The sequence below is a fragment of the Miscanthus floridulus genome, chromosome 5 (assembly GCF_019320115.1).
Source record: "Miscanthus floridulus cultivar M001 chromosome 5, ASM1932011v1, whole genome shotgun sequence".
Lineage (NCBI taxonomy): Eukaryota > Viridiplantae > Streptophyta > Magnoliopsida > Poales > Poaceae > Miscanthus > Miscanthus floridulus.
In genome coordinates this window covers 102,335,820-102,363,406 of record NC_089584.1, presented here as the reverse complement: position 1 = coordinate 102,363,406, position 27,587 = coordinate 102,335,820, and the positions used below count along the sequence as shown (strand labels likewise).

The window sequence follows — 27,587 nt, the reverse complement described above, 5'->3', positions numbered from 1 at the left end:
GCTATACCCCTCAGGTACGCTCGTGCGCACCTTCTGGCCAAGGATCGGGCGAAACCTCAGCACACCGGCCCTCGGCCTCTGATCTGGATTCGGGGGCTCACCCGAGCTCCAGGCTCTCGATCGACGGCCGCCAGACCTGATCCTCAGCTCCGCCTCCAGTCCAATCCAAGGGCCGGACTGGAACCTAGCGCCCCGAGCGTCTAGGCCTCAGAGGCTCCTTAACGCTGCCCTAGCCAACGAGCGCGGCACTGTCGCCCACTCCTCTGACAAAGTCACGCACGCAGCGTGACACAAAGGACAAATACCTCCACCAGCTCTAGGCCCACTTGTCGGCCCCTCAAACTGGACGCCTTCGCCAGCAAGGAAGCCTCTCGAAGACTCACTAGATAGAGGCCGGTCCAAGCCGACAAGCACTGACGGTCAGAGCGTCAGAACAGAGCAGCCAGACGATGTCCAAGGCTCCTCCGACTTCACGACAACGCTGAGGTCCATCCACGCCGCAGCAGTGCCCTCCTAAACTCCGGCGCATGTAGACCATAGACTAAGCCCCCAAACCACCTTATACTCGACCTACCTCAGTTTATAAGGGGAGGTCGGATCCTATAGAGGTGGAGGACGAAATTAGACGAAAACAAGAGGAGAATAGAGTCCTCAAGCAACAACACCGAGCTATGCGCTGAGAGCAGAGCCACCCAGAGAGGAGCACCGAGAGCTCCTCCCCCACCATATTCTTCTCCATCGCCGAGGAAGAAACCTCACCGCCGACGAGCCTAGGATAGCACCGAACGATCCTCTTCCAAATCCCCCCTCTCCCCGATTAGGTGCTCTCGAATACAAAGAACTACTACTACTAGACGTAGGGCCCTGATAGCCAGAAACAAGATACATCACCGTGTCTTCTGTGTGTTCTTGAGATCACTCGAGTCACCAGAGACCTACAATCAGTGGCACCCGACGAACAACAATGGTCGCTGCGATTTCTACCCGCGACAGTTAGTCACTTGTAGCTGGGTCATCATTCCTTCACGCCTAATCTTTCAGCCGTTATCTGTGTTCGTGCAACATCACAAAGAAAGCGGTACGCAAGGCCAAATTTTTTACAATTTAGCCCTTTTTGAAAGTTTCTCACAAATAGACCCCTAGCAGAAAGAATTTAAAAAATAGACCCTTAGCTCGACGCCATTGATGCTGGCGCTGAGCTAACACGTCTCGGCGCCAGCGTCCCTGGCGCCGAGGTCCTGGGCTCGGTGGATGACATGGCAGGGAGCTCGGCGCCAGTCACTCTGGCGCCGAGCTCGGTGCCGTAGATCTTGGCACCGAGCTCGGCGCCAGAGTAACTGGCGCCGAGCTCCCTGCTATTTAACCCCGGCCCAACCTTCCTGCCCGAACGTTCTTCCTCTTCTTTCTCCTCCCTCTCGGGTTTTTTCTCTCCCCACTTCATGAATCGGCATATTGGACCTTGAAAACCTTGATTTGATCCATAGATCTTCGAGAGCAAGGTATCCTCGCTCCCCTCCTAGTTTTTTCACATCGATTCAGTATATATTAGTCGTATTTTTGAACGTAATAATCGTCATCACTTAGGGTTTCATTATATCCCTCAATATATGTATTATACAACCGTAGGATGATGTCAAGGCGTGGAAAAAGCTAGCAAACCTAGGCGGATGTAGTTATGTTATTGGTTCATTGTTGTCCATCAAATAGGAAACTCTAGGTTTAGGGTTTAATGTTAACTGCTTTCGGTTCTTAGAACGAAATTGGTTGTATTGTAGTTATGGTTCTCATTGACATTTATTTGTGATGTTTTGATTTATGTTTGTTAAATTACATCCGTTTTGTTAGATGCAAGAAATGTTTCAGGAGGAGTTTTGGTGAAAACGGGATCGTCCTCGAGAATTATACCCCAACGTGTCTAGCAAAGATACCCTCGTCCCTCCTGACCTCCCTGTCCCTAACTGTGACTGTAGTTTCCCGGTCCATGTTTTTCAATCGAAACATCCGGATACAGTGAAGCGTTGCTTCTACACATGCAGTCGTTTTAATGTAAGAAATTATTTTCACTATCCTTTTTCTTTATTTGTGTAAGTATGCTACTAATATTTTTTAGAATCTCATTGTGTAGGATCATGAGAGGTGCTTTTTCTTTCAGTGGATCGACGGTGTAGACAAGTTTGATCCTAGGTACCTCCTTTTTGACGATTGGTTTAGAGGGAGACATCCACGTGAGCACTTCAAGCGGTGGGTTCCACCCCCCCCCCTAACCCTCCACCAATGACGGCTAAGGAGAAACACCTAGCCTCAGTTAGACGACTCAAGGAATCTCCTCTGTGCGATTGTGGAGATCGAGCTGTGATAAACCCTGAGAATACGTTGGAGTTTGTGTGTCCAAACAAGCATAAAGTAAGTGCAAAGTGTATGTGTTCAAATCTTGAGCTATATGTGTTCATGTACTAATGTCTTATTATTTAGGTGTTTTCAATGGTGAAGTATCGTTTCAAGGAATGATTGTATCGTCCTAAGAACCCATGGCCGGAAGAACCGCGGAGGGTTAAGGAAAAGAACAAAGAAAGGGTAATCTACAAAGCACCTCCTGTCATGTGCGAATATGGAGTTAAATCCAACTATGGCCTAGTCCCTTCGGGGCTTGGAATAGGCCATTATTGCGGTCATATGATTGAGTATGATGAGGTTCGTTATTTTTGTGGTAAACATGAAATCATATTTTGTTTTTTTTGCTAAAACATATATGATATAATATTTCTTTTGAACAGAGCACTAGGAAATGCAGGTGGGAATGTTATGATGGTCAAGCTAAGTTCTTGGATGAACTAAAGAAGAGGCAACTAATTGCATGGAAGAGGGGATATGGACCTGACTACGTCAACCTATTCGTTAAACATCACAAAGAAAAGATGCGTGAGTTTGCTAGACAGCGCGGTATTTGTAACCCGATCAATGTTGGGCTTAACAAATGGGGATTGGAGAGGCGGATGACGTTAGAGGAGGAGAGGGCAAGGAATGAGGCAAGGGAGGAGACAAGAGTATAGATGTAGGTCTTGAACGAGCATGTTGCTACATTATGTGCCAGTGAGTGCTTGAAAGCATTTTTTTTTCGTTGCCTGATTTTAAATGTAGTATAATTGTGTTGCTAACTGATTGCATTTTATACATGAAGGGATTGGTTGCAGCGAGGAACATGCCGCAGAGGTGGCTCATGCAAGGTATGAGGAGAAGAAGTTAGATGAGCATAGATCGCGAGCTGGTCACACCGTTCAATCACCGATTGTGTTGTCTGATGAGGGGGATGAGGATGAGGACGACACTAGCAGACTGAGTGAGCTCATTGCTCTAGCAGAGGCGAGCATACAGGCGCAGGAGGCTTAGGACGACACTGGCAGACTGAGCGAGCGCATCGCTCTAGCAGATGTGGGCATGCAGGCGAAGGAGACTAAGGACGACACTGGCAGACTGAGCAAGCTCATCGCTCTAGCAGAGGTGGGCTTACAGGCGGAGGAGGATGACGACGCATTCTTCACTCAGGCCGCAGCGGCCGCAGATGAAGTGGAGGCCACTTACTACAGGCGATAGGCAGGTAAGAGCAACGTAGGTGAGCCTAGCCACAGCAACAGGGTTATGGTAGAGGACTGGTACTCGGATGATGAGTTGCTTACTCAGTACGTTTTAGACTGAGGTTTTGGAAGTGCATTTGCCCCCATGTCTACTGTCGGCACATACTTCTAGTATTAATATATTATGTAATGTGGCATAGTATTGAACTTTTTATTATGTGGTTATTTTTATTATTTATGGTCTTAATATTCCGCTTAATGATACGGACGTATTGAAATATGAACACTTGCTGTAAAAAAAATTAACGACGTACGACATTATATAAATCAACACACGAAACACATGAAATGGCATGTGACTACATGTATCGAACCTGGGTACAGAGTTTCCTTCGACTAAACCTAACATGCCTTAGATAATTAAACCAAACAACAAACACATAGATGTGGTATGTGAAAAAGATAAAGTTGTCCTAGTAGTGTGGCCACATAGTAAATTGTGTTGCACCTTCTCTATAGTAGCCTCCCATTGTTGTTGGTGGTGGTGGCAGGGGTGACGGGGGAGGCCCCTTGTTGTTGTGGTTAGGGCAGGTGCAATATGAATCATTGTAGAGTGCCTCCTATGAATCGGCACCATTGTTGTTGTTGTCCTGTTCGTCGTCCTTGTAACCGCTGCTAACTTTCCTTTCTAGATCAAAGATACGGTCCTATAGGTAGTAGATATACTCCGCATACGGATAAATAAGTCGAGGATCGACCCACCTACTGAACCCATAGTTTTCTTCGGCCAAGGAAGACTATAATAAGTATGTCATGTAAGTTATATACAAGAAAAACATATTGAAGAAACAAATAGTAATAACAATTACCCGTGCTCATGGGCATTTGAAGAAACGACAACCTCCATCTATTTCCTCGGTGAACATCTGCACTAGGCAGTTCTCACCATGCATGCATTTTGGCCACTCTTCTTTCCTTTCATCGTATCCTCGTAGTGGTGCCTCTTTGGTGAAATCACTTTTGCTCTCAACTGGGAACCTCTCATAAAGAGCTTCCTCAAAGAAATCTAGACCAAGAGGACCCTCCCACCCCCAGGTAGTTCCCTTCCTCTTTCCTCTCCCTCTGGACAACCCTCCAGACATTGGTACTGCAACGAAAGAAAATGCTGAGGAGTGTTCTTCTTCCTTGTTGTGTGTGCGAATAAGAGAGAGTAAATGGTTATTTATAGGTTGAGAGGAGGAATGGAGGCCTCTCAGTGTGCCTCTTCACCTAAGCCCTTGGATCAAACAGTCATAAGATGGATGGTGGAGATAGAGTGGAGTTGTGCTTCCTTGCATGCCAGTACTATGTTAGTGATGTGATAAATCGCTGCTGTCCCTGTATCTGAAAAGTCTATTTTTATTATCTGAAAAGCATAGAATCGTTCACTGTTGCTTGGTAACCCTAGATTCATCTACAAAGCGTATGTATGATATGTTTGTATTATACACTTTCTAATAAATTTATAGTTAATCTGTGTACTATATTTGTGCCTTTTTAGCAGTGTAGTATGATTATTGTTTCACGGAAAAAATTCGCAAGAGTTTCCCTTGTTTTAGGAGCATCCATAGTTACAAACAGAGACATCATTATATATTCCAAACATTTAATCATCCAAGGAGCAAAATGCAACCACAACCAACATAATATGTTCTGCGCAGTCCAAATAGTCCACAATATCCATACAGTCCCAAATAGTTACAAAAAAATAAATACAAAATCCATAATAGTGCATACTAACAACTACCACATCCCTCACTGCCTCCTACTCTTGCCCTTACCCTTGTGACCGAGAGCGCTCGTACCTAGAGTGTAAGGGTCACGCGAACGGCGTCGCCTAGTGCCTAGAGGCGGTGTAGCATGAGTTGAGGGAGTGTCATGGAGCTGAGAGGGGCCAAGCTCCTCGTGCCTCTTGTCCATGTCGTCGTCATCATCGTCTTCCTCGTCCTTGTCCCCATCCCCTGTAGCTACTTGACTAGATGAACCTAAGCCTCCTCTGCCTGCGGAAGGAACATACACATCTTGTGTCGTGTCTGTCCTGCAACCACAACGATCAGTCGCACGGCATAGACGACGTGACAGCCTTTGTTGTACAAAACTATGTTAACTGAATTAATGATATGTTTGAAAGAATATTTTTAATCTTACGTCCAGGAAGCCAAGTATGTAGTCGTCATTGACTCTCGGCCGAACGCGCTCGATCTCTTCAACTGAGCATTTGAGTGTATTGCCCTGCAACAAAGTTCTCAGTAATAATACTTCTGAACAGATAGCAATAGGTTTTGTTTTCTTTTATATAAGAATCTAACGTATTATAAGGGTGATACGGCTAGAAGGTGGCACTAACTACAATATATAACTCCTAATGTCGGTCCAAGAACGTCTAATGTATTGTTATGCAACTTAACATACAAAAATAAGGCAATTGGCTTACCACTCTGTCCAAGATTGGTCCTGCCTCCACCTGCCTTCCTGCACAAGTCGACTGGTCGTACGCCGTGTCTTCATCATCGAAGGACTCGATGTCAGCGTAGTCAGCTTCGATCCACTGTACCCTCAGCCTACAACGTGTCGCACGATGGTACCAAGCTTGGTACCGCCTGAACTCACGGTTCATGTGCGGCTCGTTGTTGTCATCCACGTTGTCATGCATCTCCTCCCATTCCTTAATGAAGGACTGGTGGTGCCTCTCCCAGTCAAAAATCTTCTTGTTGCTCTGACGATCCAACCTGCACATATGCCATCGTTACTTGAATCCATGTACATGTCACCATATTAATAGAAAATGGACCATCATCATAAGACATTTGAAATATCAAAACACTTACTTATGTAAGGACCTGTTTGGCAGGGCTCCTCTTCGGCTCTGGCTCCGGCACCTCTAGAGGAGCCCTGCCAAACGTTTTCTTGGAAGAGCCGTTTTTCGGTAAAAAAACAGAGGAGCCCCTCAGGAGGAGCCGTGCCAAACAGGTCCTAAGTCAACGCCAGTCGAGAACAGAGCCGTAGGCCAAAGTTGTCTCACTCTAAATTGGCGTGCAACCCTATCTGGCAAGTGGAACTCGACAGCATAGAAGCATATTAGAGGGCACCTCATCCTATAGAAGTCATCGTCAGCCCCACAAACGTTGCTTAGCTGAAAAGGAAGTGCGTCCTCTCCAATGTACGGCTCCCACTCCACCTGCAACATGTCCAAACAAGATTTAGATGGTATACTAATCCTTTTCAAACCAGCATGGGAAATAAAATTTACTTACACTAGACGCCGTCAGCGTGTCTAGCTCATTGGTGAACTCAATGTACGCCCGGTCTAATCTCGCATACGGAACCCTGGCCTAGTCCTAAAGGTACGCCGACATCGGCTGTCGTCTTGGAGGCTGACCTTGGAACCACTCACGACGAGCCAGAACCTTAGGACGGCCAACTAGAAGACAAGCCCACATCCACAGCTGTAACAGGTACACACATCTACCAAGTGACGGGTTGGACGAAGACCGATGACACCCCTCACACAGTTGCCGATATAGAAAACTCAAGACTGCAGAGCCCCAGCTGTAGTGACCCGCATGGTCCCAATCACTGAGGCAGTGGATCCACATCTTGGACGCACTATCACCCATGGCGTCGGGGAAGAGAATGCAGGCAAACAGGTGTAGGATCCACGCCCTACAGTAGTACCCAATTGTCTTCTCATCTGCCTCCTCATGGCACTGTACGAACTCTTCCCGTAGCCAGGAGATGGGAACTTCAGAAGTGCGAGCCACTTGCTCGCCAAGCTCACGCCCAAGGAAGGCCTCCACTCGTGCTCTTCAGCCCTTTGACCTGCACTGCCCGGTGACTGGGTTGCCATGAATCCTTAGGCCTAGCATCTTCTAACAGTCCTAGAGTGTGACTATCATCTCCCTGAAAGGTAGGTGGAAGCTATGAGTCTCCGGTCGCCACCTATATTTAAGACAAAGCAATATTAATTGTCAAAAAGTCAATCGCATGAACAAATTGCCATGATGTAGGCAATGATTCAATTTAATACCTGTCAACCAACGCGGTTATGGCCGCTGAGTTGAACTTGGGCAACCCACAACAAACCTGAAAAGAGATGACATCCAGGCCAGCTCTTTGCAGGAAAGGAGTGTACATGTCGTCGTACCGCATATCCAAGAACCCACTGTGGGTTCTAGGACGAAGGAGCGAAAGGTCCTGCATCGAATAAAAACATAGTCTCCTGTTAATTCACGAAGACATGTACGCTCACCAAATTTTGAACAAAACTTATAGATTATTACCTGCCCCAGCGCTATAAGACGTCCTTGGTGGGTCGCCTCATACGTCGGGTCGAGCAGGTGGAATTGCTCCATCCTACAAAAAAAGTGAATGAATTAGAATTTCAATATACAATAAAACATGAACTTAGAAATGTATAAGTAATTGACACAAATACAAGCATAAAAAGAGACATGCATAATTAATTAAATGAAGATGACAAATATAAAATAATAAAATGAACCAATAGTCGCACCTCACTAATATGCCAATGGTAACTTCATGAATTGTGGCCAAGTCTACCGCACTTGCCGCACTCGTACTGCTCGGGGTCAATAACAAATGGAGTTCCTCTCCCACGCCTCGTTCTTTCGGGTATCTGATCCATAACCATCCTGTGCCTCGTCCTCTGTCGTGATCCACGCTTGTTCCAACGGTAAGCTGGATCCACAATGTACTTCGGCCCATCATACGGAGGCCACTCTCCAGGGTCTTAGAAAGGCACGAAGCGGGGGCTTCATGTGTGCACAAGCGTGTCGACGCTAAACTCGTGAGGTATCCTCCTCTCGATATTATAGTTGCGATGCCTAGCTGCTGCCACCAAATGAGAACATAGAAAGTGGTACTGCCTTGGTTTACCACAAGTGCACTTGAAATCTTGGAGGACAACCACATGTATCCTCGACTCTCAGACCTCGCCGTCGGACGTTGTACTGCCCCTATGCTCGACCTGATAAGTCCCTATGACGTGGTCAAAGCATGTAACCTCATGTGTGCCAGCCCTTTCTCTTGCATTCTCTAGGTGTGCCTTTGGTTTCGGAGCCCATATCTCTCCATCACTCCGCAACTGCAATGCATGGGCATGTCTATCATTGAACCAGACAACAAGCTTATAGAAGGTGAATTGAACGATTGCATTCACGGGCATACCACGTATCCCCAATAGCAACTTATTGAATGACTTTGCTATGTTGCTGCACTGAAACTCGTACCTCTATCCACCGGCATAGTGAGCTCTTGTCTATTTCTCCAAACCTCTCATCAAACCTGTGAGCCATTGTCTATCCTCTGCATTTGATGCGGTTCTGACCTGCTCTAACTTTTCCTTAAAGTACTTGTCCTCAATTGACATCATCTCAAAGTACTTGATTCCGCACAGCCGATCTCTTTCGTATCAACTGCAATGCCATCATCTCCAAGGCAATGCAGCTTTTCCCGAGCCCTTGCAACCATCTCACTAAATGAAGGTCTATCATTGAATAGCACAGGCACGCTTTGCATGTCAATAAACTCAACATATCCATAGCGATCGCTTTCAACGGTGCCTCCATGATATATGGTCACTAAGTTGTCCATCTAGTTCAAACACGTAACGAAACACATGTCGTTTAGTCCAAATTAGACGATAGATAGTATCTAACAAGTACTTTCTAACTATAAACTAAGTAAATAAGATAATAACTACATATATATATATACAATGTACTAACTAAATAGCTAGATCATATTTAGTTAACTAAATATGTAACTACATATCTAAGTAGCTATCTAATTATATCTATGTACCTATGTATCTATGTTTTTATCTATCTACATATATATCTCACTAGATCACTAACTAAATCAATTATCTGAGTCATCACATTAACTAGTAAAGAGATCTTCCTATGTTATATTATTCCACTATCAACCATGAATTGATTTGATAGATCCAATATTCATAATATTGAATTGATTCAATATTATCAGAATGCAAGTCCTCCCCTTGAATTTGCAGGATACCCCTTTTTCCTCTCCATGGGATTACATCCCGAGTTATTGTAAAAAAAAATAAAGAAGTTATGGAAGTCAATATTCTCGCATTTATTGCTACAGCATTGTTCATTCTAGTCCCTACTGTCTTTTTACTTATTATTTATGTAAAAACAGCCAGTCAAAATGAATCACAAATGCCAACTAAGTACGTACATTGCATATTCATAATTTTTACCTTTCCAACGACTGATCCGCGGACGTCGACGGAGTCGCAGTGGACGATGGGCGTGGGTCGGTGGTGGCGCGGCCAACGACAGCGGTGGCGCGCGGCAGGCGCGGGATGCCCGGGGCTCCGCGCGGCGAGTCCGGCTCGATGGGCGCAGGAGGCACGGCGGCCATGGCCGAGGCCGGCGGTGGAGGGCGGCAAGGCGGGGCGAGGCCAAGGCGAGGAGAGGGTGCGGCGTGGGAGCAGGAACCGGCGAGGCGACCGGGGCGCGGGCGGAGGGGCAATGGCGGCGGCGTGGCGGCGGCGGCGAGGCGCGGGACGGCCTCAGGGCGCGGGCGCGGGCGCGGGCACGCGAGCACGCGCGGTGGCGCGGGCGAGGGCGGCCGGTGGAGGTGCGGGCGTGGACGGCGGCGGCGGTGGCGGCGACGAACCTCGGCTCTGCTAGGGCGAGAGAGGGAGAGGAAGAGAGGCACGGGGCCCATAGGTAAGCGCCGAGCTCGACGCCAAGATCTACGGCGCCGAGCTCGGCGCCAGAGTGACTGGCGCCGAGCTAAGGATACATTTTCTGAATTCTTTCCGCCAGCGATCTAATTGTGAGAAACTTTCAAAAAAAAATAGCTAAATTGTAAAAAAATTGGTACGCAGGGCACTATGCGGCGTATTTCTCTCTGTATATATACTGTACCAAAGCTACAATGTCCTGGACCCGAGACCGAAGTCCATCCAGTTCGACGACCGCCCGCGCCCACCCCACCTGCACAAGGTCCCTGGCGGCTTTTCCCTCTCGGTCTGTCGCACTCGCACGTCTTGTTTGGTCCATTTTTCCTCCTAAGTCCTGACTACGCGGGCGGGAGGGGGAGCGGTCGTTGCCTAGTTGGAGCAGTTCGGCTTCGGCAGGGCCGTTACGTTTTGCGATGGCGACGGCTTGCGCCGGCGACGCCGGGGCCGCGCGCCCGGTGGGACGCGCCGGTGGGGCCGAGCCTGACGGTAGTGCCCGCGCCGCCGCCGGGATGGGCGGCAAGCGGAGGAGCGTGTACCTCAGCGAGTGCGTGCCGTTGTGGGGTCGCGCCACTACGCGCGGCCACCGCAAAGCGATGGAGGACGCGTGCTCCGCCGCGCCGCCCTTCGCCGATGTGCCGGTGCGGATGCTTGCGAGCGCGCGCAAGCTGGACGCGCTCGGGCGGGTCGGCGTCGACGCCTCCGCCGCCATGCACCTGTTCGGCGTGTACGACGGGCACGGCGGTTCCGAGGTCCGGCCTGCATGCTGCTCAAGCATGCTTGCATTCATGCCAATATCACTCCACTCAGTCATCAATCGCCATTAATTAATTCTCCGGTGACCGGTGGTGCTGCGTTGTTTGTTTGTCTACTACTCCTATATAGGTGGCCAACTACCGCCGGGACAGGATCCACGTCGTGCTGAGGGAGGCGCTGAGCAGAGCCGCGGCCGCGAGGGGGCTATCGGGATCGGGCGAGCTGGGGGCCATCCAGGAGCTCTGGGAGAAGGCCTTTTGCGAGTGTTTCCAGAGGGTGGACGACGAGGTGTCGGGGGAGGCAAGCAGGTTTATGTTCGCCGACGGCGTCAGCGAGGCCCGACGCGAACCAGTTGCCGCTGACGACGTCGGCTCCACCGCCGTTGTCGCGCTTGTCTGCTCTTCTCATGTCATAGTTGCCAACTGCGGAGATTCACGCGTGGTGCTCTGCCGCAGGAAGGAGCCCATGGCTCTGTCCGTCGATCACAAAGTACGTAGACAATCCACTGCTCGCTAATTGCCCTTAATTAATTTTACGTACTATATAATAATTCAGTTTAAGTCGTTATGCATCATTTCAGTGACGGCGAAACTGTGTGTCTTATAGTAGTATGCTTTTTGCTGGTTCAGCCCGACAGGGAAGATGAGCGTGCAAGGATTGAGGCCGCAGGAGGGCACATCGTCAACTGGCATGGTCATCGAGTCGCTGGCGTACTTGCTATGTCACGGTCAATCGGTAAGTAGTAGTACAGAATTGCTTCACGTACAGTATGCCCAAGCCGGACAGGACAGGACAGGACTACAGGACAGCGATTATAGGGCCTGTTTGATTGGTTGGGTGGCTAACCCCAATCAGGCTCCGGGAAGTTAACTTTCAGCTGTTTGGTTGTCTGTAAATAGCCTGAAGCTAGGCCCTAGTAAGTCACTTTAGAGGTGCTGGCCTGGCCCTAGAAAAATGAGACGGGGATCCGTTTTTCGGGAGCTGGGCTTGGCCAGCGCTCTGGCTCCCGTCACGTCACCTCCTGGGGCTAGCCATGCTTAGAAAGCACAGACGACCAAACAATTAGGGATTGGCTTTGTGGAAGCATGCTAAGGTTGCCCAGGCTTCGATTCTAGCCAGGCTAGAAGTTAGCCACCCAACCAAACGGGACCTGTCGATCCACCTTTATTTTGTTATAAAAAAGTTACAGAATGAGATGGAAACCTAAACTTAATTCCTATAGTTTATTATGCTTATAGTTTATTTAAAACACAGGTTGCCAATTTGTGGAATATTGGGTGCAATATTTGTGCATGAGACAGTTTCTGCTGAACATAGCTTAAGCTCGCCAATTAACCAACCTTTATGGTACATGATCTCAAATTAATTATTCATTTCGAGGATGTTGGATCTGATATTTACCAACTGAGATAAAATAAAGAGATACTTCATTTGACAAAAAAAGAAGAAGCATAGGGGTTGTTTGGTTCTATGCCATAATTTGCATAATTATAGCCTTAGATAAGTGTGGCAAGAAAATTTGAAACCATACTTTGCCATCGCTATACCATGTACCAAGTGAGTAGAGTCCCTAAAAGTAACTCCAAACCATATTATGGGCTGAGACAGAAAAAAAAACATCCTTGCCCAACCTCCCTTCCCACAAGTGAAACCCAGAGGCCAGAGCCGCGTCCAATAGTTGGGCAGTTGAGCCGCGCGCGCATGTCGACTCTGTTCTCGGCCGGCAGCAGTACCTCTGCCTCTTGGACCGCCCCAACATGCTCCACTCTGATTTTAAGACTTATAATCTCATGTATTTATACTGAAACAATCCCCAAATTCATTTTGTGAAAGCATTATTCAGACGAAGTTTGCGGATGTGGTTAAGAAGATACAAGCAGAAACGTCTTTCCGTTTCCAAGGAACAAAGGTAGCAGCACTATGTACGCTTATGGTGTGATTTGAGCAATTGGCTCTGGATGTTTCGACAATGGCTAATACTACTACTGGATATTAGTTTTGTTTGTCGACGCATCTGGGCATGTGGCTCCACCCACCGAAAACACTTCCATTAATATAAATTGGGACAGTTTCACTTCAGTTCAACCATGGAAATGAAATTGTGCCTTTCGGTTCAACAAATTTCTCTGTGCACTGGATGTCATTTAATTGTCTCAAGGTACACAAACCATCCGTTGCTAACATCAACTGGAAATTTCGATTGCCATGCAGGGGACAGATACATAAAACCATTCATCATTCCAAAGCCAGAAGTGAGAGTCGTTCCTCGCACAAATGGCGACGACTGTCTGATTCTAGCGAGCGATGGGCTGTGGGATGTCGTCTCAAATGAGGACGCATGCAGAGCTGCTCGCTTACATATCCTTCGGTGGCACAAGAAAAATGACGGCACGTGTTTCGGTGAAGGTGGTAAACCGACAATAAGCGAGAGCGACCCTGCTTCACAAGCAGCCGCGGAATGTCTTGTGAGGCTAGCTCTGTCGAGAGGGAGCGAGGACAATATCACTGTCATTGTGATCGACCTGAAACGACGGAAGATGCATGGTCAAAGATAAAACCACGGAAGATGGTCAAAGATACTCGTCCGTATTCTGAGCATGAAAAAGTCAAACGAAATAGATTTTGACTATTAATTTCTCTTACTATATACATATTTATTGGTACAAGGGTTGTATGTACTAAACTTGTATATAAAATTTATAAACATTATTTTTTTTCCTATTTGAAACGGATGAGTAAATCTTGATCGAGCTTGGATTTTGTCTGAGCTAGAAACTAGGCGCGGCATTGCCGTGCGCCATTGTTGGATCCCGCCCATGCACATCCATTGGAGCAAACCAATCCACATATCTCTTGTGCTTGGACTAGTTTAGTCTGAACTCAAGAAAAGCATAAAGAGTAACCGGACGAGAAAGAGTTTCATTGAAGTACTTATGGATATATCTTAAAATTGAGGAAGCAATGACAGGAGGATTGTGGCGTTGGTTTATGTCAATATTTTGATAGTTAATGGTTCATCAATTTAATAGCCTATGTAATTCAGGTAGTTATGACTACGCGAGTATAGTAAAAATAGTACAAGCTAAGAGAAATAATTCAATATATTCACATTTGTATTTCTTATCTTCCGTGAGCTATCTAATAGCAAAGATATTGCACATATTAACAAATTAGACGATCTACATTTTCGTTTGGAAGATAAAATGGAGAAGTTTACATAGCTGATTGGTATAGAGCTTCCATTGACATCGCGTATGGGATCACAAAATCACAAATATGAAACCTACAACCTTTTTAGGCTATCGAGCATTTGAATTGTATTGGTACAGTTTTTTCTCGCAGTTGGCTTTTAACTTTTAGCGAAACAATATAATGATTAATATAGACAGAGAGATGTTCTGAAATGTACTTCTGAATCTGAAGTTTATGATTAATATATTGGTGAGGAGTGTAGACTTACAAGCTGAGAGCTCGGAAAGAAACACATGTAAAAATTTCAAAAAATTGCCAGTTAAGACTACTCAATTTTATGAAATGTAACACGTCACTCCTAATAGGTCTCTTGAAACTAATTTTGCTTCTCTTGAACTCAACCATGCAATCTTGAAAGATATATAAAACAAAGGATGGTAAAAAAAGGTATCCTGTAATTAGAGGTCAAATTTGACCTCCAACTATGTCTAAATTTACAATTATAGATCAAATCGACTTACCTTGCTATTACAACTAACAGGATGGGAGGCATTTGTTGTTCATATGTTTTCAAGAAATGGTAGGCTGTAAATAGCTTTTTTTTTGCATAACTTTAATGCAGAAGCTATTTGTTTAAGATCTCATAAAGAATAAAGCTTTATGATTGAGATAAAGGTGAACATGGCGCAACATAAGGTTAAATTTCTAATATCAAGTTATTAACCACACAAGATGTCTAGCATCTAAATAAGTGAGAAGAAATGGGCTTCTATCTAAGCATCCCCGTGGCTCCGTGAAACCCAAATCCATATACTTCTAGGACAACTTAACTTTCGGTAGTGCTAGCGCTCAGACATTTGGATGGACGTCCGCACGTTGCACTCCATTTCGTGCTCCACGCGGGGCTCACGCCACCCGAGCAACAAGAGGGGAAGGGTGCGCGACGCCTCTGATTCGGAAGGACCCGGCCACAGCGTCGTATGGATGCCCTACCGACATCGGGAGAGACGATGAAGCAGAAGGTGGGGAGGAGAGATGCAATACCCGATCTACTTTTAAAAACATCCAAATACAATAGTTGCAATATACGTCTGAAAAGCAGTTGAAACACTTGAAAATATGCTTCGAAAACACTTGAAAAAACACCTGAAAACACTTGAAAACCATTGTAACCATACGCAACATCCAAATAAAACACATACAACGTAGGTGTGAAGCATATGCAGGTATGCAACATCCAGATAAACACACTTGCAACATGCATCTGGAAAACACAGATGAAACATACATCTGAAACATTTGAAATACTTAAAACATACGCTTGCAACATGCCTCTGAAACAATTGCAACATATGCAACATGTGCAACATCCTCCGATCTACTTTCGCAACATCTATATGAAACAAATGCAACATACATATGAAACGCCCAAAACACTTGAAACATACATATGCAACATATGAGAGGGGGAGACTGGGCCAGTCGATTCCGGTCGCCGAGGTGGGGGGAGCTCGGTCGCCAGGGTAAGAGAGGTTACCGCAGGGGGTGGGGAGGGTGCCGCACCGGGGTGGGCAGAGCCGCCCACTCCCCTACAACACCGCCGCGCCACCTCCATGGATCTTGCTTTGTGCTCCATGGATCTTGTCGCGGTAGGGGAGAGGGCCACTGGATCCGCGGGCCTTAGGCGCTTCCAGTGGGTGAGGATGTCGGGTGGGGGGAGGAGCTCGTCAGGGTGGGGGAGGAGGGCACCGAGGTGAGGCAGCGCGTCGCCGCCGGCTGGGAAGCGCAGCCATGGCCACGCGTCGTGGTAGGTGCAGGGCGCGAGCGCAAAAGGAAGGAGGAAGCGAAGGACTAGGTGGCGTCCATCCATTCTAGACGTCTTCATTACCTTTAACTTTTTATTATTATATTAGGTAGCATGCCCGTATGTTGCTACGGGACAACTAAATCTTTTATACTAAAAACACACGGATCGCACAATAAGATAACAATACTGTTAAATTAAATACCGACGTCAAAGTGGCATTTAATTCAAAAAGTAAAGTTCGTGAAATTAACACAGTCACGGAGAGCGCGACGTCGTAGGCTCACAAACTCTATTGTATAGATTTTTTCGTGATACGGCTAAGATAATATTTTATATCGGCAAAAAGAATTCTACGATATCCATTTCTTTCATGCACCAATAAATCCATAAATAAGTTCCGCTGCATCTCCATATAATCATATACACATAGGTTCGAGTATACATGCAAATAGATTCGTGCCCGTGCGTTGCTACGGGATAACTAAACTTTTATACTATAAACACACGGATCGCACGATAAGATAACAATACTGTAAAAGTATATGACCGACGTTAAAGTGATATTTAATCCAAAAAGCTAAGTTCATGAAATTTACAGTCATAGAGAGCGTGGCGTCGTAGGCTCACAAAATCTACTGTGTAGATCTTTCCGTGATGCGGCTAAGATCATTTTTTATACCGGTAAGAAGAGATTTCTGATATCCATTTCTTTCGTGCACCAACAAATCCACGAATAAGTTCCACCACATCTCCATACCATCCTGTACACGGCATGTATAGCATGCACATCTTTTATTTAGCACCACTGATGTTCTCAAGGAGTAGCCACTTTTTAATTTCAGGTCTGCATGCTGAAAACACTAAAATTAAGGGTCAACCTCATTGAGCGTCTTGCTTGATCTTTGCCGATTATCTTGCTTGAGCTTTGCGAATAAATTATACCATTGGCAAAGACTAACACATAAAGAGGTAGAAGTTGCAAGAATAAAGCTAGGTGGTCTACTATGCACCCAACCTAACTTTAATACCCTCCAAATTATGGACAATACCATATGATCCGGTTTACGTGGAGATAAAAGATATCTGACCGAACGAGAGAGGGGCACCGCATGATTGTTTCCTTCCATGCATGATTATTGTTTCCTTCCATGCATGTGGCCTCAGGTGATCGATTTGTTTTCTTCAAAGCAGGCGGGGATCGCAGGGATGACAATTTCTTTTTCTATTGCGCGCGGTGCATGATTATTGTTTCCTTCCATGCATGTGGTCTTAGGTGATTGATTTGTTTCCTTCAAAGCAGGCGGGGATCGCAGGGATGACCGTTTCTTTTTCTATCACGCGGGGTATCGTATGGCCGGAAGGGAGGAGCGACAAAAAAAAAAGTCGCACAAATTTTTTTTCTTATTTTTGTTTTTTTAGTTGCAAGGAGATAAAGAGCGTCACTGTCCAAATATCACTTTCTGTGCATCTCGTACTTCCAGGAACTTCAGATGTACAGCGACAGATCCTTGTCCATAGGCTGGGGCGCTGGGCCAATGGGGGCTGCCCGGCCCGTCACTTATTCATGCACCATTGGATTTCGCAGTGGTGGCCTCATCGTAAAAACGCCGCCAAAGCCCACCAAGCCCATAATAATGCGCACCCCAAAACCCCCCAAAGCCCTCTCCCAGTCGCCCCCCGCCCATCCCCATTCTCTCTTCTCCCTGCCGGCGGCAGCCTAAGGAAGGAGGGAGGAATCATCAACCCTAATCGGCACGGCGACCCTAACCTCATCGCCTCATCTTCCTGCTCCAGTTCCTCGAAGGTCCAGCAGGCACTAGCCCCTCTTCTTCTCAGCCATGGCGTCGGAGGACGAAGCGAACGCCGCGGCGGCGGTGGCGGAGGATGCCGAGGCGGCAGAGGGAAGGAACTGGCGGCGGAAGGGGAAGCACGACAAGCCCAAGCCGTGGGACGAGGACCCCAACATCGACCGCTGGAAGATCGAGAAGTTCGACCCTACCTGGAACGAGGGCGGCATGCTCGAAGTCAGCTCCTTCTCCACCCTCTTTCCCCAGTACCGAGGCAAGCATTTGTTCCTCAGCCCGTCCTGCCTACCGCGATTTTCTCGATGGAACGCATGCGATTTGAGTTTATTGGAGGCGAATTCGTGAGGTGTTACTTGTTGGTTTGGGTGCAGAGAAGTACCTGCAGGAGACGTGGCCGCTCGTGAAGGGCGCATTGAAGGAGCACGGGATCTCGTGCGAGCTCAATTTGGTACGTGATGAGTTATCAGCCTTTTTTAAAATTGCTATTGGGTGGCGACATTATTATGTGGTAACCAAATGATCTGAAGCCTCCCTTGCTGTGTGTGTAGGTGGAGGGATCCATGACTGTTTCGACCACCAGGAAGACAAGGGACCCCTTCATTATTATCAAGGCCATGGAACTGATTAAGCTATTGTCCAGGAGCGTCCCTGTGCCTCAGGTATGACGTATGATCCCTTGTGTATTCAGGTATCAAGGTACTATGCGGATCTTGTTTTTGCACTTCGAGGTGGCAGCTTCGTGATCTGAGTGGAATTGAGATTAATCTGCAGTTTTTTCAAGGTCTTACTACTACTTATTTTTGCAGGCAATCAAAATTCTTGATGATGAGATGAACTGTGATATTATTAAGATTGGTGGTCTTGTGAGAAATAAGGTAGGACACCTTTTCATTGCAAGTTTGATTTCAGATCTCTTTTGAAGATTAGACTTAATTTACTCAACATCATGAGGTGCTTCTCTCTGTGCTATGATATGTTCCTTTGTGCAAAGACCATTCTTGTAATTTGTATAATTCGATAGGTAAAATAATGGACCTGAAAATCTTTTATAATGCTATCTGACCATATGAAAATATGCTTTGTAATTAGAGATTTATTGCCCATCCTCACTGTTTGAACTTTACTGATCCTCCTGTCTATTTATAATGCTATCTGCAGGAACGATTTGTTAAAAGGAGGGAACGGCTTTTAGGTCCTAACTTGTCTACACTCAAGGTAAAAACTGTTCTTATTCCTATGGGTGCCTCCTTTAGTGCCGTAAACTCAGAATAATCATAGATCCTTTTGTTGCTTACACATTTTTTCATGTTCTACAGGCTATTGAGATTTTGACTGTCTGCTACATCTTAGTGCAGGTTTTCATAATTTTTTACCTTTATATGTACATTTTAGATTTCCTCCCTTTGACACCATTTATTATTGTTGTTGTCTTTCCCAATGAAAGGGAAATACTGTTGCAGCCATGGGCAACTATAGGGGAAGGGGACTGAAACAAGTGAGAAGGATTGTAGAGGATTGCATAAAGAATGTAAAGCATCCAGTGTACCACATCAAGGTGATTGGTTTCACCCTTCCTTGATGTTATTTTGAAGGGATGTTAACAAGAAATGGATTATTGGGTGCTTATTGTTATTGTTTAACTATATAGGAACTACTAATCAAACGTGAGCTAGCAAAAAATCCTGCTCTAGCCACTGAAAACTGGGATAGATTTCTCCCAAAGTTCAAGAAGTAAGGACATGCATCATATTTCTTTTAGAGCTTCAGCATCAAGTATATTGTGTTCATCTGATTATCACCCCTTTTTTATTTTTCAGGAAGAATGTCAAGCAGAAGAAGCCACAAACTAAGGAGAAGAAACCGTACACACCCTTTCCACCGCCTCAACAGCCTAGCAAGGTAAGGTTAAAATTATCTTTCATCTGCATCTTATTGTTACTTAAGCCAGTTAGTGATGATTAGTGGTTACCAATCCTGCCCTGTAACTTAAGCTTATGTTAGCTGTCCATGCACACGAATAATTCATTCGCATTTTTTTCTTTGTATAAGATCAGTGCTCTTTCTAGTATGCTACTTGAATTTGGAGTGAGCCACTTAATTGTCTTTGTTTGCATGGCTTATATTGTTTGATATTCTCCTTTTGCATATTGTGCTTTGGATTGATTTATCATTCTGTATTTTGTAGATTGATCTTGAACTTGAGAATGGTGAGTATTTCATGAGTGACAAAAAGAAATCAGCAAAGAAATGGCAAGAGAAGCTGGAGAAGCAATCTGGGAGAGCTGAAGAAAACAAAAGAAAGAGAGAGGCTGCATTTGTTCCTCCAAAGGTTAGAATATCTTTCCTTTTTAAGTATTGTTGCGATTTTCCTTCTCTTGCATTCATCATGATTAAAACATTCTTTGTTATTTGTTGCAGGAGAACACTGCAGGTCCATCTGAATCTGACAAGAATGCCAGTGACAACAGTGAGATAGCTGATATAGCAAAGTCATTAAAGGTAACTTGCTGTTGTTTTGTGCTTTATTATACCAATGGCTTTATTGATAACTTGTTCAGGAGTATTGGGAATTTTCAATTAACACGGCCACTTATCATCCTAAATTTATTATCTATTTGCAGAAAAAGGCAAAGGAGTTTAGAAAGAACGAGGCCCAGGAGAGTGTCATAGCTGAATCATATCTCGCAAGTAATGATGAATTGCGGCAAAAAAAGAAAAAGAAATCAACTAAGTCCAAGTAGCCATAATCCTAGTGCATAGTGACAATGGCAATCGAGAAAGGATTACTTGAGCCATCCCTATAATTATGTCATTCATGCTGTGATCGTATTAGAGTGCTAGAGCTGCAATTGAAGATGATGAAACAAAATTCGAACCTTCTGCTGGTCTGTTGTTGCAATAGTTCATATGCAATAGGCTTTTCATGGGTAACTTTCACTATTGCAATAGGCTTTTCATGGGTAACTTTCACAAGGAACAGAAAGAGCCCTCAAGTCCACCATTCTCCAAAAATATATATTTTCATCCTATAGGTTGTGTTGGTTGCTAGAGCCTGGCCAAGGCAACAAGCCTGGCTGGTCTAGGTCTGTTGTATCATATGTAGGCCCCGCATTTGGTGAAATCGGTCGTGCATAGTTTTGGGTTAGGCAAAATTTTAACCGAATTTACTGTTAAAAAAGTCAACCAGCCAAAACAGATTTGGTTAAATAGGCTAAATGCAATACGTATTATACTTCTGTAGGATATAATGCAACAACACATTTTCTTAAAAAAACATCCAACAAGAAATGCATCAAGCAATAAAAGAAAAAAAAAGGCAACAAAGAATGCTTCTAACAAATGAAGTCTCATAGGGATACACTTATTATATACAAATGGACATAATTATATTAGTGTTAATATAATGTCACAAAGAAATTTGGTTAAATCGGTTAACGTCATCTGAAAACCTAATAAACCATAGATCATTGAATAACGCCAAAGTGTTTATTGAATATATCAAGAAAATTTCAGTTAACTAACTTTTTGGGTTAAATTGGTTTGTTTTGGTTCGGTTAATTGGTTTCGGTGAAATTGTCCTTTAATCCTAGGCCCTGTTCAGCCAAAATCAGCCCTACTTTTCAGCTATGGGAATAGTTTTTTTCTCTTACAATAAATCAGCCGCAACAGCAATAAATCCTGCCGAACAGGGCCCTATGTAACATGGGCTTGTTTGTTTGGCTACACTAGTTTTTTTGTGTTTATGCAAAAAGGTTGTGTTTGGCTGGGTGCACAAGTTCTAAGTTGCATGGGGCTAGGCTAGGATTGTTGCCCTAGGCCTAATGTGGTCACCAATCTCCTCCATAGGTGACCTTACTGCTCTACTTGACCAGCTCCATAGAAGATGGTGCTGGGTGGTAGGGTTTTGATTTGCATTTCTCACCAGCCCTCCCTCTTCCCCTTGAGCTTTTCTTTGTGCGGCATCGATCTTGAGCCTGTTTGCTTGTGCTATTCAGCCGACTTTAATCCATACAAATAAGTCGTGGAACAGTGTTTCTCTCTCACAACAAATCAGTCATACAAATCAGCAGAAGCCGATTTAATAGGGGGGTGGCCTTCTTGCCCGGTCCTTCCTTCATCCTGTAAGACCTTGCTCTCTAAAGGACACGTACATCTCATCAATCTCAAAGCACATACATCCTCTTTACTACTTTTCATCTATTTCTATTCAATTCTAACGGCACACACACACCGTTAAGGCTTTGTCCTTCTATTGGAAGCCACCAGCAGCTGTGTCGCTCCTCCAGACTTTGAGTCTGTGCAGCGCTCCTTGCGTAGGAAGCCATCCATACATGGCGATGGAGCCAAGCGTCGGCCACATGTTACACGTAGCTGCGACAGATCGGAGCCAAGTAGATGCTGCCGCGACACCAAGAACATGTTTGGGATCAAGTTCTTGCTTCACTTTGTCTTCCATGCTCAAGAGCCAAGGTCAATGGAAGAACCTGTCGCTGGTAGATTTGTCCTAATGTATCGCAGTGTTGAGGTTGGCAATGCAGAGTCCAACTCTGACGCCGAGAAAACTGAAGAAATTGAGGTGAGAGAGGAACACATTTCGATTTAATGAAATAGCATATACATGTACAATTCTTGGCCCAACGAAAAAAATGTGGGTCAAGTTTCATGCGGATGACCAACTAGTGTACAAGTCTTTGCACATATCATAGTCAGCTCTACTGTGATGGATCCAGCCCGATGTTGTGAGTTGCTCTTCAGCCTTTTTCGAAGTTTCAAGTCAACAATAATGACAGTGATATTGTCCTCAGCAACGGTTTGTGCAGAAGGGTAAGTGGATTCATCACCCTCATCACACAAATGATGATGTGACACTATTGTTCTTGTGACAGTTGGATTTGTCGACGCTTCATTCGACACTACATCCCACAGTCCATCACTTGCAACCATGAGACAGTTCTTCATTCGACACTACATCCCACAGTCCATCACTTGCAAGAACGAAGCAGTCGTCATCTTTCACCCTGGGAACGACTGTAACTTCTAGTTTTGGATTGATGAATGGTTTCAAATACCGGTCCCCTGCAACAAGTGTTTCCAAGTTCAGGTTAGCAAAAGGTGATGAAAATTGGACAAATGCTAACTAACACAGTTGAACTGTTGGTTCAACTAAATCTTCTATTGAAATTGGAGGAATAATATTGTCCGAGAGTTTAACACAATGGTGTATCTGATTTGGACAAGGAAATGAATGTGATCTCGGATAGAAACAAGCTGTTTAAACCAAATGACTGATGGAGTAAGCACTTTTTGTAATATAAAAACAACTATACGGGCTACTTTGACAGCCATAGGGAGATTAGCCCTGGGAACTACACAGAGGGGAGGGATTTTTGTGGACAATGCAATTCCCCTCCATCACGTGGTAAGATTTCACGTGTGGGGAAGTTTCCCTGCTGCTATTTGGAAGGCATGTCCCAGGGAAGTTATTAAGTTAAGCACAGACTGGTCAAAGTCTAATAGATATCCACCAGGGAAGATATGATACATATATAAAATTCAAAATGCTAAGCCTAATCAGAACAAGCTAATACATCCATCACCACATCATTGTGATGGAAACTGAAATCAAATTAAATTAAACTAACAAAGAAAAGAAAGGTTCAGAGAAGTGGAAACCGAAATATTTCTGACTGCATGTTCTTGATCTGAAAATGACACAGACTACCTGCAAGCAGAACTGATACAAGGCAAAAACAACTCAAGGATTAAATCAATCCTGATCTTTAGTAGTGAAATTTGATGCACCCAGATAGATTACCAAGTACACGAAAATTCAGTCTGAGGCAGGAACTGAAAACGGAAGTTTCAGAGAAAGCACAGGAACTCTAATAAGCAGCATCTTGTATACTAGACCTTCATAGTGTGAAAATTCCGAGCTAACTGACTGACTCAAACATGGGAACATCAGAGTTGAGAGCAGCTGAACTAACTTGGAACAAGCAGCAACGTCTATTGATCGAGTAATTAAAGCAGGAAATTGCTCCTGACAGACGCTAAATAAACCTCATGCGTGCACAGCATCGCTGATTAAGGCACTGCAGGTTAAATAAATTCAGCATATCAAATAAAGGAGGGGTTCTTTAACCATTAGACAAAACATGATATTCTCAGTATGCTACTATAGGCACATCCAATGAGTAAAAGTCAGGAGCTCGCTTTGGGGAGTGTCGACAGAATATCGTCGGCAGTCCTCCGAGGAGTATCCCACGAATGTAGATTGATCGGTAGAGGAGCGCGAGATCAAGAACAAGAAAGCAACAGAGACACACGAGTTAGACAGGTTCAGACCGTCAGTATGACGTAATACCCTACTCCTGTGGTCTGTTGCTTTGTATTAGCTATCGTATGATATGTCGTGATTTTAGAGGGGGTCCCTGCCCGCCTTATATAGTCCGGGAGGCAGGGTTACAAGTCGGTTAGATCTGAGAGATAACCGAAAAGTAATAACTGATTACAGGAATCTTGAGATCATACATATCCTAACAGATCTCGTAGTATCTTCAGGATATCTTCCCGATGTCTTACGGAAGGCGCCGAGCAGAGTCGTGCCTCGCAAGGCTTCTTCTTGTGGGCTGGGCCACCCCTAGGGGCGCGGCCCATGTGGTCTGCCGTGGGTATCCGGGGTCGTACCCCCCCACAGCTAGTCCCCGAGCGCCTTGTACCCGTTGTGCAACGCCGTCTTGAGCTTGTCCGAGCAGGTGCGAACCAAAGCCGAGCAGTCCAAATTATGGTCCGACCACCGTGATGAGTCACCGAGCAGCTGTGAGCAGTTGCCGAGCAGTGTGCATCATAGCCAAGCAGCGTGGACCATCGTCGAGCAGCATGCCCCAAGCACGGCTTGCCATAAGGGTGTAAGGAGCTCAAGTCTAGAATTAAAAATTTCCTCTTAGTGGACCAAGTGTGCCCACTTAGAGTCCGACCACGAGGAAATGAGATAATTTTCTTCGGCTTTCAGAGTCACGGAGTCTTCTAGAAAAATCAAGCACATTCACCGTGAGGTGAAGTGTGCTCACTTAGTCCCCGAGCCTGACAGTAGATGACGTAGTCATTTGGTGCCAGGGTCAGAAAGTAGAAAACCAGCCGAGCAGGCAGCCAGTCCCCGGGTGAAGCCTCGAGATGAGGAAAAACACACATTCACCGCTAGGTGAAGTGTGCCCACTTAGTCCCCGAGCCTGACAGTAGATGACGTGGTCATGTGGTGCCAGGGTCAGAACCAGAGGAATAATGAAAGACCAGCCGAGCAAGCAGCCAGTCCCCGAGCTGCAAGCGTTGATACCGGAGCAATCAAACCATGGCGAAAAAATCAGAGTAATGGCTATACAGTAACGGTTACTGAGCCTCAATAAATGTCGGAGAAATCGGTGATTATTCGGTGAGTAGCAACAAAGGCGACGGTTGCGCAAAAGCCCAGTTTACGACCCATTAAACCGCGTTGGAGAATTCGGAGCAACACAGATCGCGGGAACGGTTTCCCAAAAACCCTCGGATGCCAAAAAGGGTGGGAAAAGTGCTTTATAACTGCGCCGCCGCAGTCCCCACTCCCACCCTTGCCACTTCGTCTTTCTCCAATACCCCCGCATTTCTAGATTCACAGGCACTTCTGCCTCCGCCGCCAAACCCTAATCGGAATCTGAAGGATGGCGCCAAAGAAGGGAGCCGTGAAATCAAAGAAGACGAGCCCAAAGAAAGCGGGTACCGAGGCCCAGAGGGATGAAGAGTGGGTGTCGTCGCGCTCTAGAGAGGCGGAGCTAAACAGACTGGTTGAGGTAGGCGTTCTTCCTGACCGCGCGACCGCCGGATGGTGGCCGGCCCTCGGTGAGCCCTTTCCAACACCTCATACCAACGAAGTTTTGGTATTTGAAGATTACTTTTGGCGTGGGTTGGGATTCCCTGTTCATCCATTCCTTAGGGATTTGTTGTAGCTATGGGTAGTCAGTTTGTGCAATCTCCACCCAAATACCATTCTTCACATCTCTATCTTTATCCACTTCTGTGAGGCATTCCTTGGCATCCTTCCCCACTTCAACCTTTTCCGTTATCTATTCTGGCTGAAGAAGAGAGGCGGTGGAGGTTCCAAGGTGGTCGGCGGAGTATACCTTCAACTGTGTGACGGAATGGCAGGTGAATATCTTACTGTGCCACTGAACACATCATTGAAAAACTGGAACACAAGGTGGTTCTACATAAGGCAGACTGACCCAGCCATCCGCTGTGACCCTGAACACATCCTAGAGAACCAAAAGAGCTGGTTGGAGATGCCAAGAAATGCTGATATGGACCAAGTGAAAGAGCTTCTTGACTTAATCCAGGGTGTGAATATCAATAGCGGATTGGTAGCAGTGAGTTTTATATCACGCCGCGTTCAACCCTGCAAGGAGAGAGCTCATCCTGCCTTTGAATTCAAAGGGAAAACTGACGTTACCTGGGAGAAACCGGATATGCTATTGAAGGTGGTTATCAAAGAGTGAGCATCAGAGCTGTTCACTTCGCATGTCTCGTTCAACATGCCAGGGTATTCAAAACCCTTTAATTGTAGGAACCAGCCACCCTAGGTAAGCATCTTAGCATTATGTTCCTGATGCTTTTAATCTATCGTCATTTCCAAACATCTAGACTCATTCACCTGTAAAAAGATCCACTCGCAGGATAGAGCCGTATACTTCTTGGGTGTACCAAGGAGTGAATGGCCGATGGGAGTAGACAGCCGACGACCGCCGTAGCCTAAAGAGGAGGGGCTGAGTGCCTCGTCGGATAGTGCGTCCCTAGTATCGGAGAAAATCCATGGGAAAAGGCCAGCGGTAGACGAGCCGGCTCGGAAGAGGAGAAAGACGGTGGGCACCGCTTCCTACAAACCGGGCGACATCTCGCTTGGTGATGACCAGGCCACTCGACCACGAAGGAATACAGTGTTGGAGTGGTCTGTCGATTATGAAGACCTGACAACACGTCCGTCGAGCACGAAGGAGCCACCGCTCCGTGCTGAAGTCCCCGTTCAGAGGGCAAAAGAGATTCTTGCACAACCGACGACGAAAGTCCCGGCGGTGCAGACGACCGGAGTCCTCGAGCAACAAACGGGAGTAACCTCGGAGCAGCATGTGGAGAGGGCTCCAAAACACCAAATGGATCGGCGGTCTTCTGTAGAAGAGCGGGAACCTCCCCAGCAGAGCACTGAGGCGGACCATGCAGCTGCACCTAGAGGATTAGGCAGATATTGCCGGTTCAAGAAGTTGAACCGGAAGACCAAACCATGAGTATATTTGTCTTGTAGTAGTAATGTTGTTCCTTGACCTCTTTTGAATACCGACAAGCCAACATTATGCAGAGCAACGCCGAGGACCGTACCGGCGGTAGAAACAACACCGAGTGCTCCGGTCCTGGAGTCCCCGAGTGCTCGGCAACCAGAAGAGAGGTCAGCTACCGCTGTCGACGGTCCTGGCGATGGTGAACCATTAGCGCAAACAACAGGCGCATCGGCGATAGTGACCGAGGCTACGACTGAAACCGTCGGTACTTTGGGAGCAGAAGCTACAACTGCTGTTGATGCGTCGGAGGCTAGGGAAGCAACTCCGACGACGGCCGAGGAGCAAATTATACCACCCGTAGCGACGCTAGGAATGGTCGGA

The 27,587-nt window shown here is 46.0% G+C and overlaps 2 protein-coding genes across 2 annotated transcripts; both read left to right on the top strand.

The window, feature by feature from the left end:
* The first annotated feature begins 10,763 nt into the window (after positions 1-10,763).
* LOC136455031 (protein phosphatase 2C 50-like) lies at positions 10,764-13,658 on the top strand. Its single transcript, XM_066455223.1, has 4 exons — positions 10,764-11,099; positions 11,233-11,592; positions 11,733-11,838; positions 13,315-13,658. The coding sequence occupies exons 1-4, from the start codon at positions 10,764-10,766 to the stop codon at positions 13,656-13,658; spliced, it is 1,146 nt and encodes a 381-aa protein (XP_066311320.1).
* A 4,118-nt stretch (positions 13,659-17,776) lies between these two features.
* On the top strand, positions 17,777-20,941 carry LOC136452809 (KRR1 small subunit processome component-like). The gene is made up of 12 exons (XM_066453403.1): positions 17,777-18,163; positions 18,279-18,355; positions 18,456-18,566; positions 18,714-18,782; positions 19,066-19,122; positions 19,224-19,262; positions 19,352-19,462; positions 19,556-19,638; positions 19,725-19,806; positions 20,093-20,236; positions 20,326-20,406; positions 20,529-20,941. The coding sequence occupies exons 1-12, from the start codon at positions 17,941-17,943 to the stop codon at positions 20,646-20,648; spliced, it is 1,197 nt and encodes a 398-aa protein (XP_066309500.1). The 5' UTR covers positions 17,777-17,940; the 3' UTR covers positions 20,649-20,941.
* Positions 20,942-27,587: the final 6,646 nt, after the last annotated feature.

What these genes read in the sequence shown, in the direction of transcription:
- LOC136455031 (XM_066455223.1), top strand. Translation starts at nt 10,764, where the DNA reads ATGGCGACGGCTTGCGCCGGCGACGCCGGGGCCGCGCGCCCGGTGGGA. An exon ending in CTCTGTCCGTCGATCACAAA is followed by an intron (nt 11,593 to 11,732) that starts GTACGTAGACAA and finishes TTGCTGGTTCAG; the next exon opens with CCCGACAGGGAAGATGAGCG. An exon ending in TGCTATGTCACGGTCAATCG is followed by an intron (nt 11,839 to 13,314) that starts GTAAGTAGTAGT and finishes ATTGCCATGCAG; the next exon opens with GGGACAGATACATAAAACCA.
- LOC136452809 (XM_066453403.1), top strand. Translation starts at nt 17,941, where the DNA reads ATGGCGTCGGAGGACGAAGCGAACGCCGCGGCGGCGGTGGCGGAGGAT. An exon ending in ATCCAGTGTACCACATCAAG is followed by an intron (nt 19,463 to 19,555) that starts GTGATTGGTTTC and finishes TTAACTATATAG; the next exon opens with GAACTACTAATCAAACGTGA. An exon ending in CTGCATTTGTTCCTCCAAAG is followed by an intron (nt 20,237 to 20,325) that starts GTTAGAATATCT and finishes TATTTGTTGCAG; the next exon opens with GAGAACACTGCAGGTCCATC.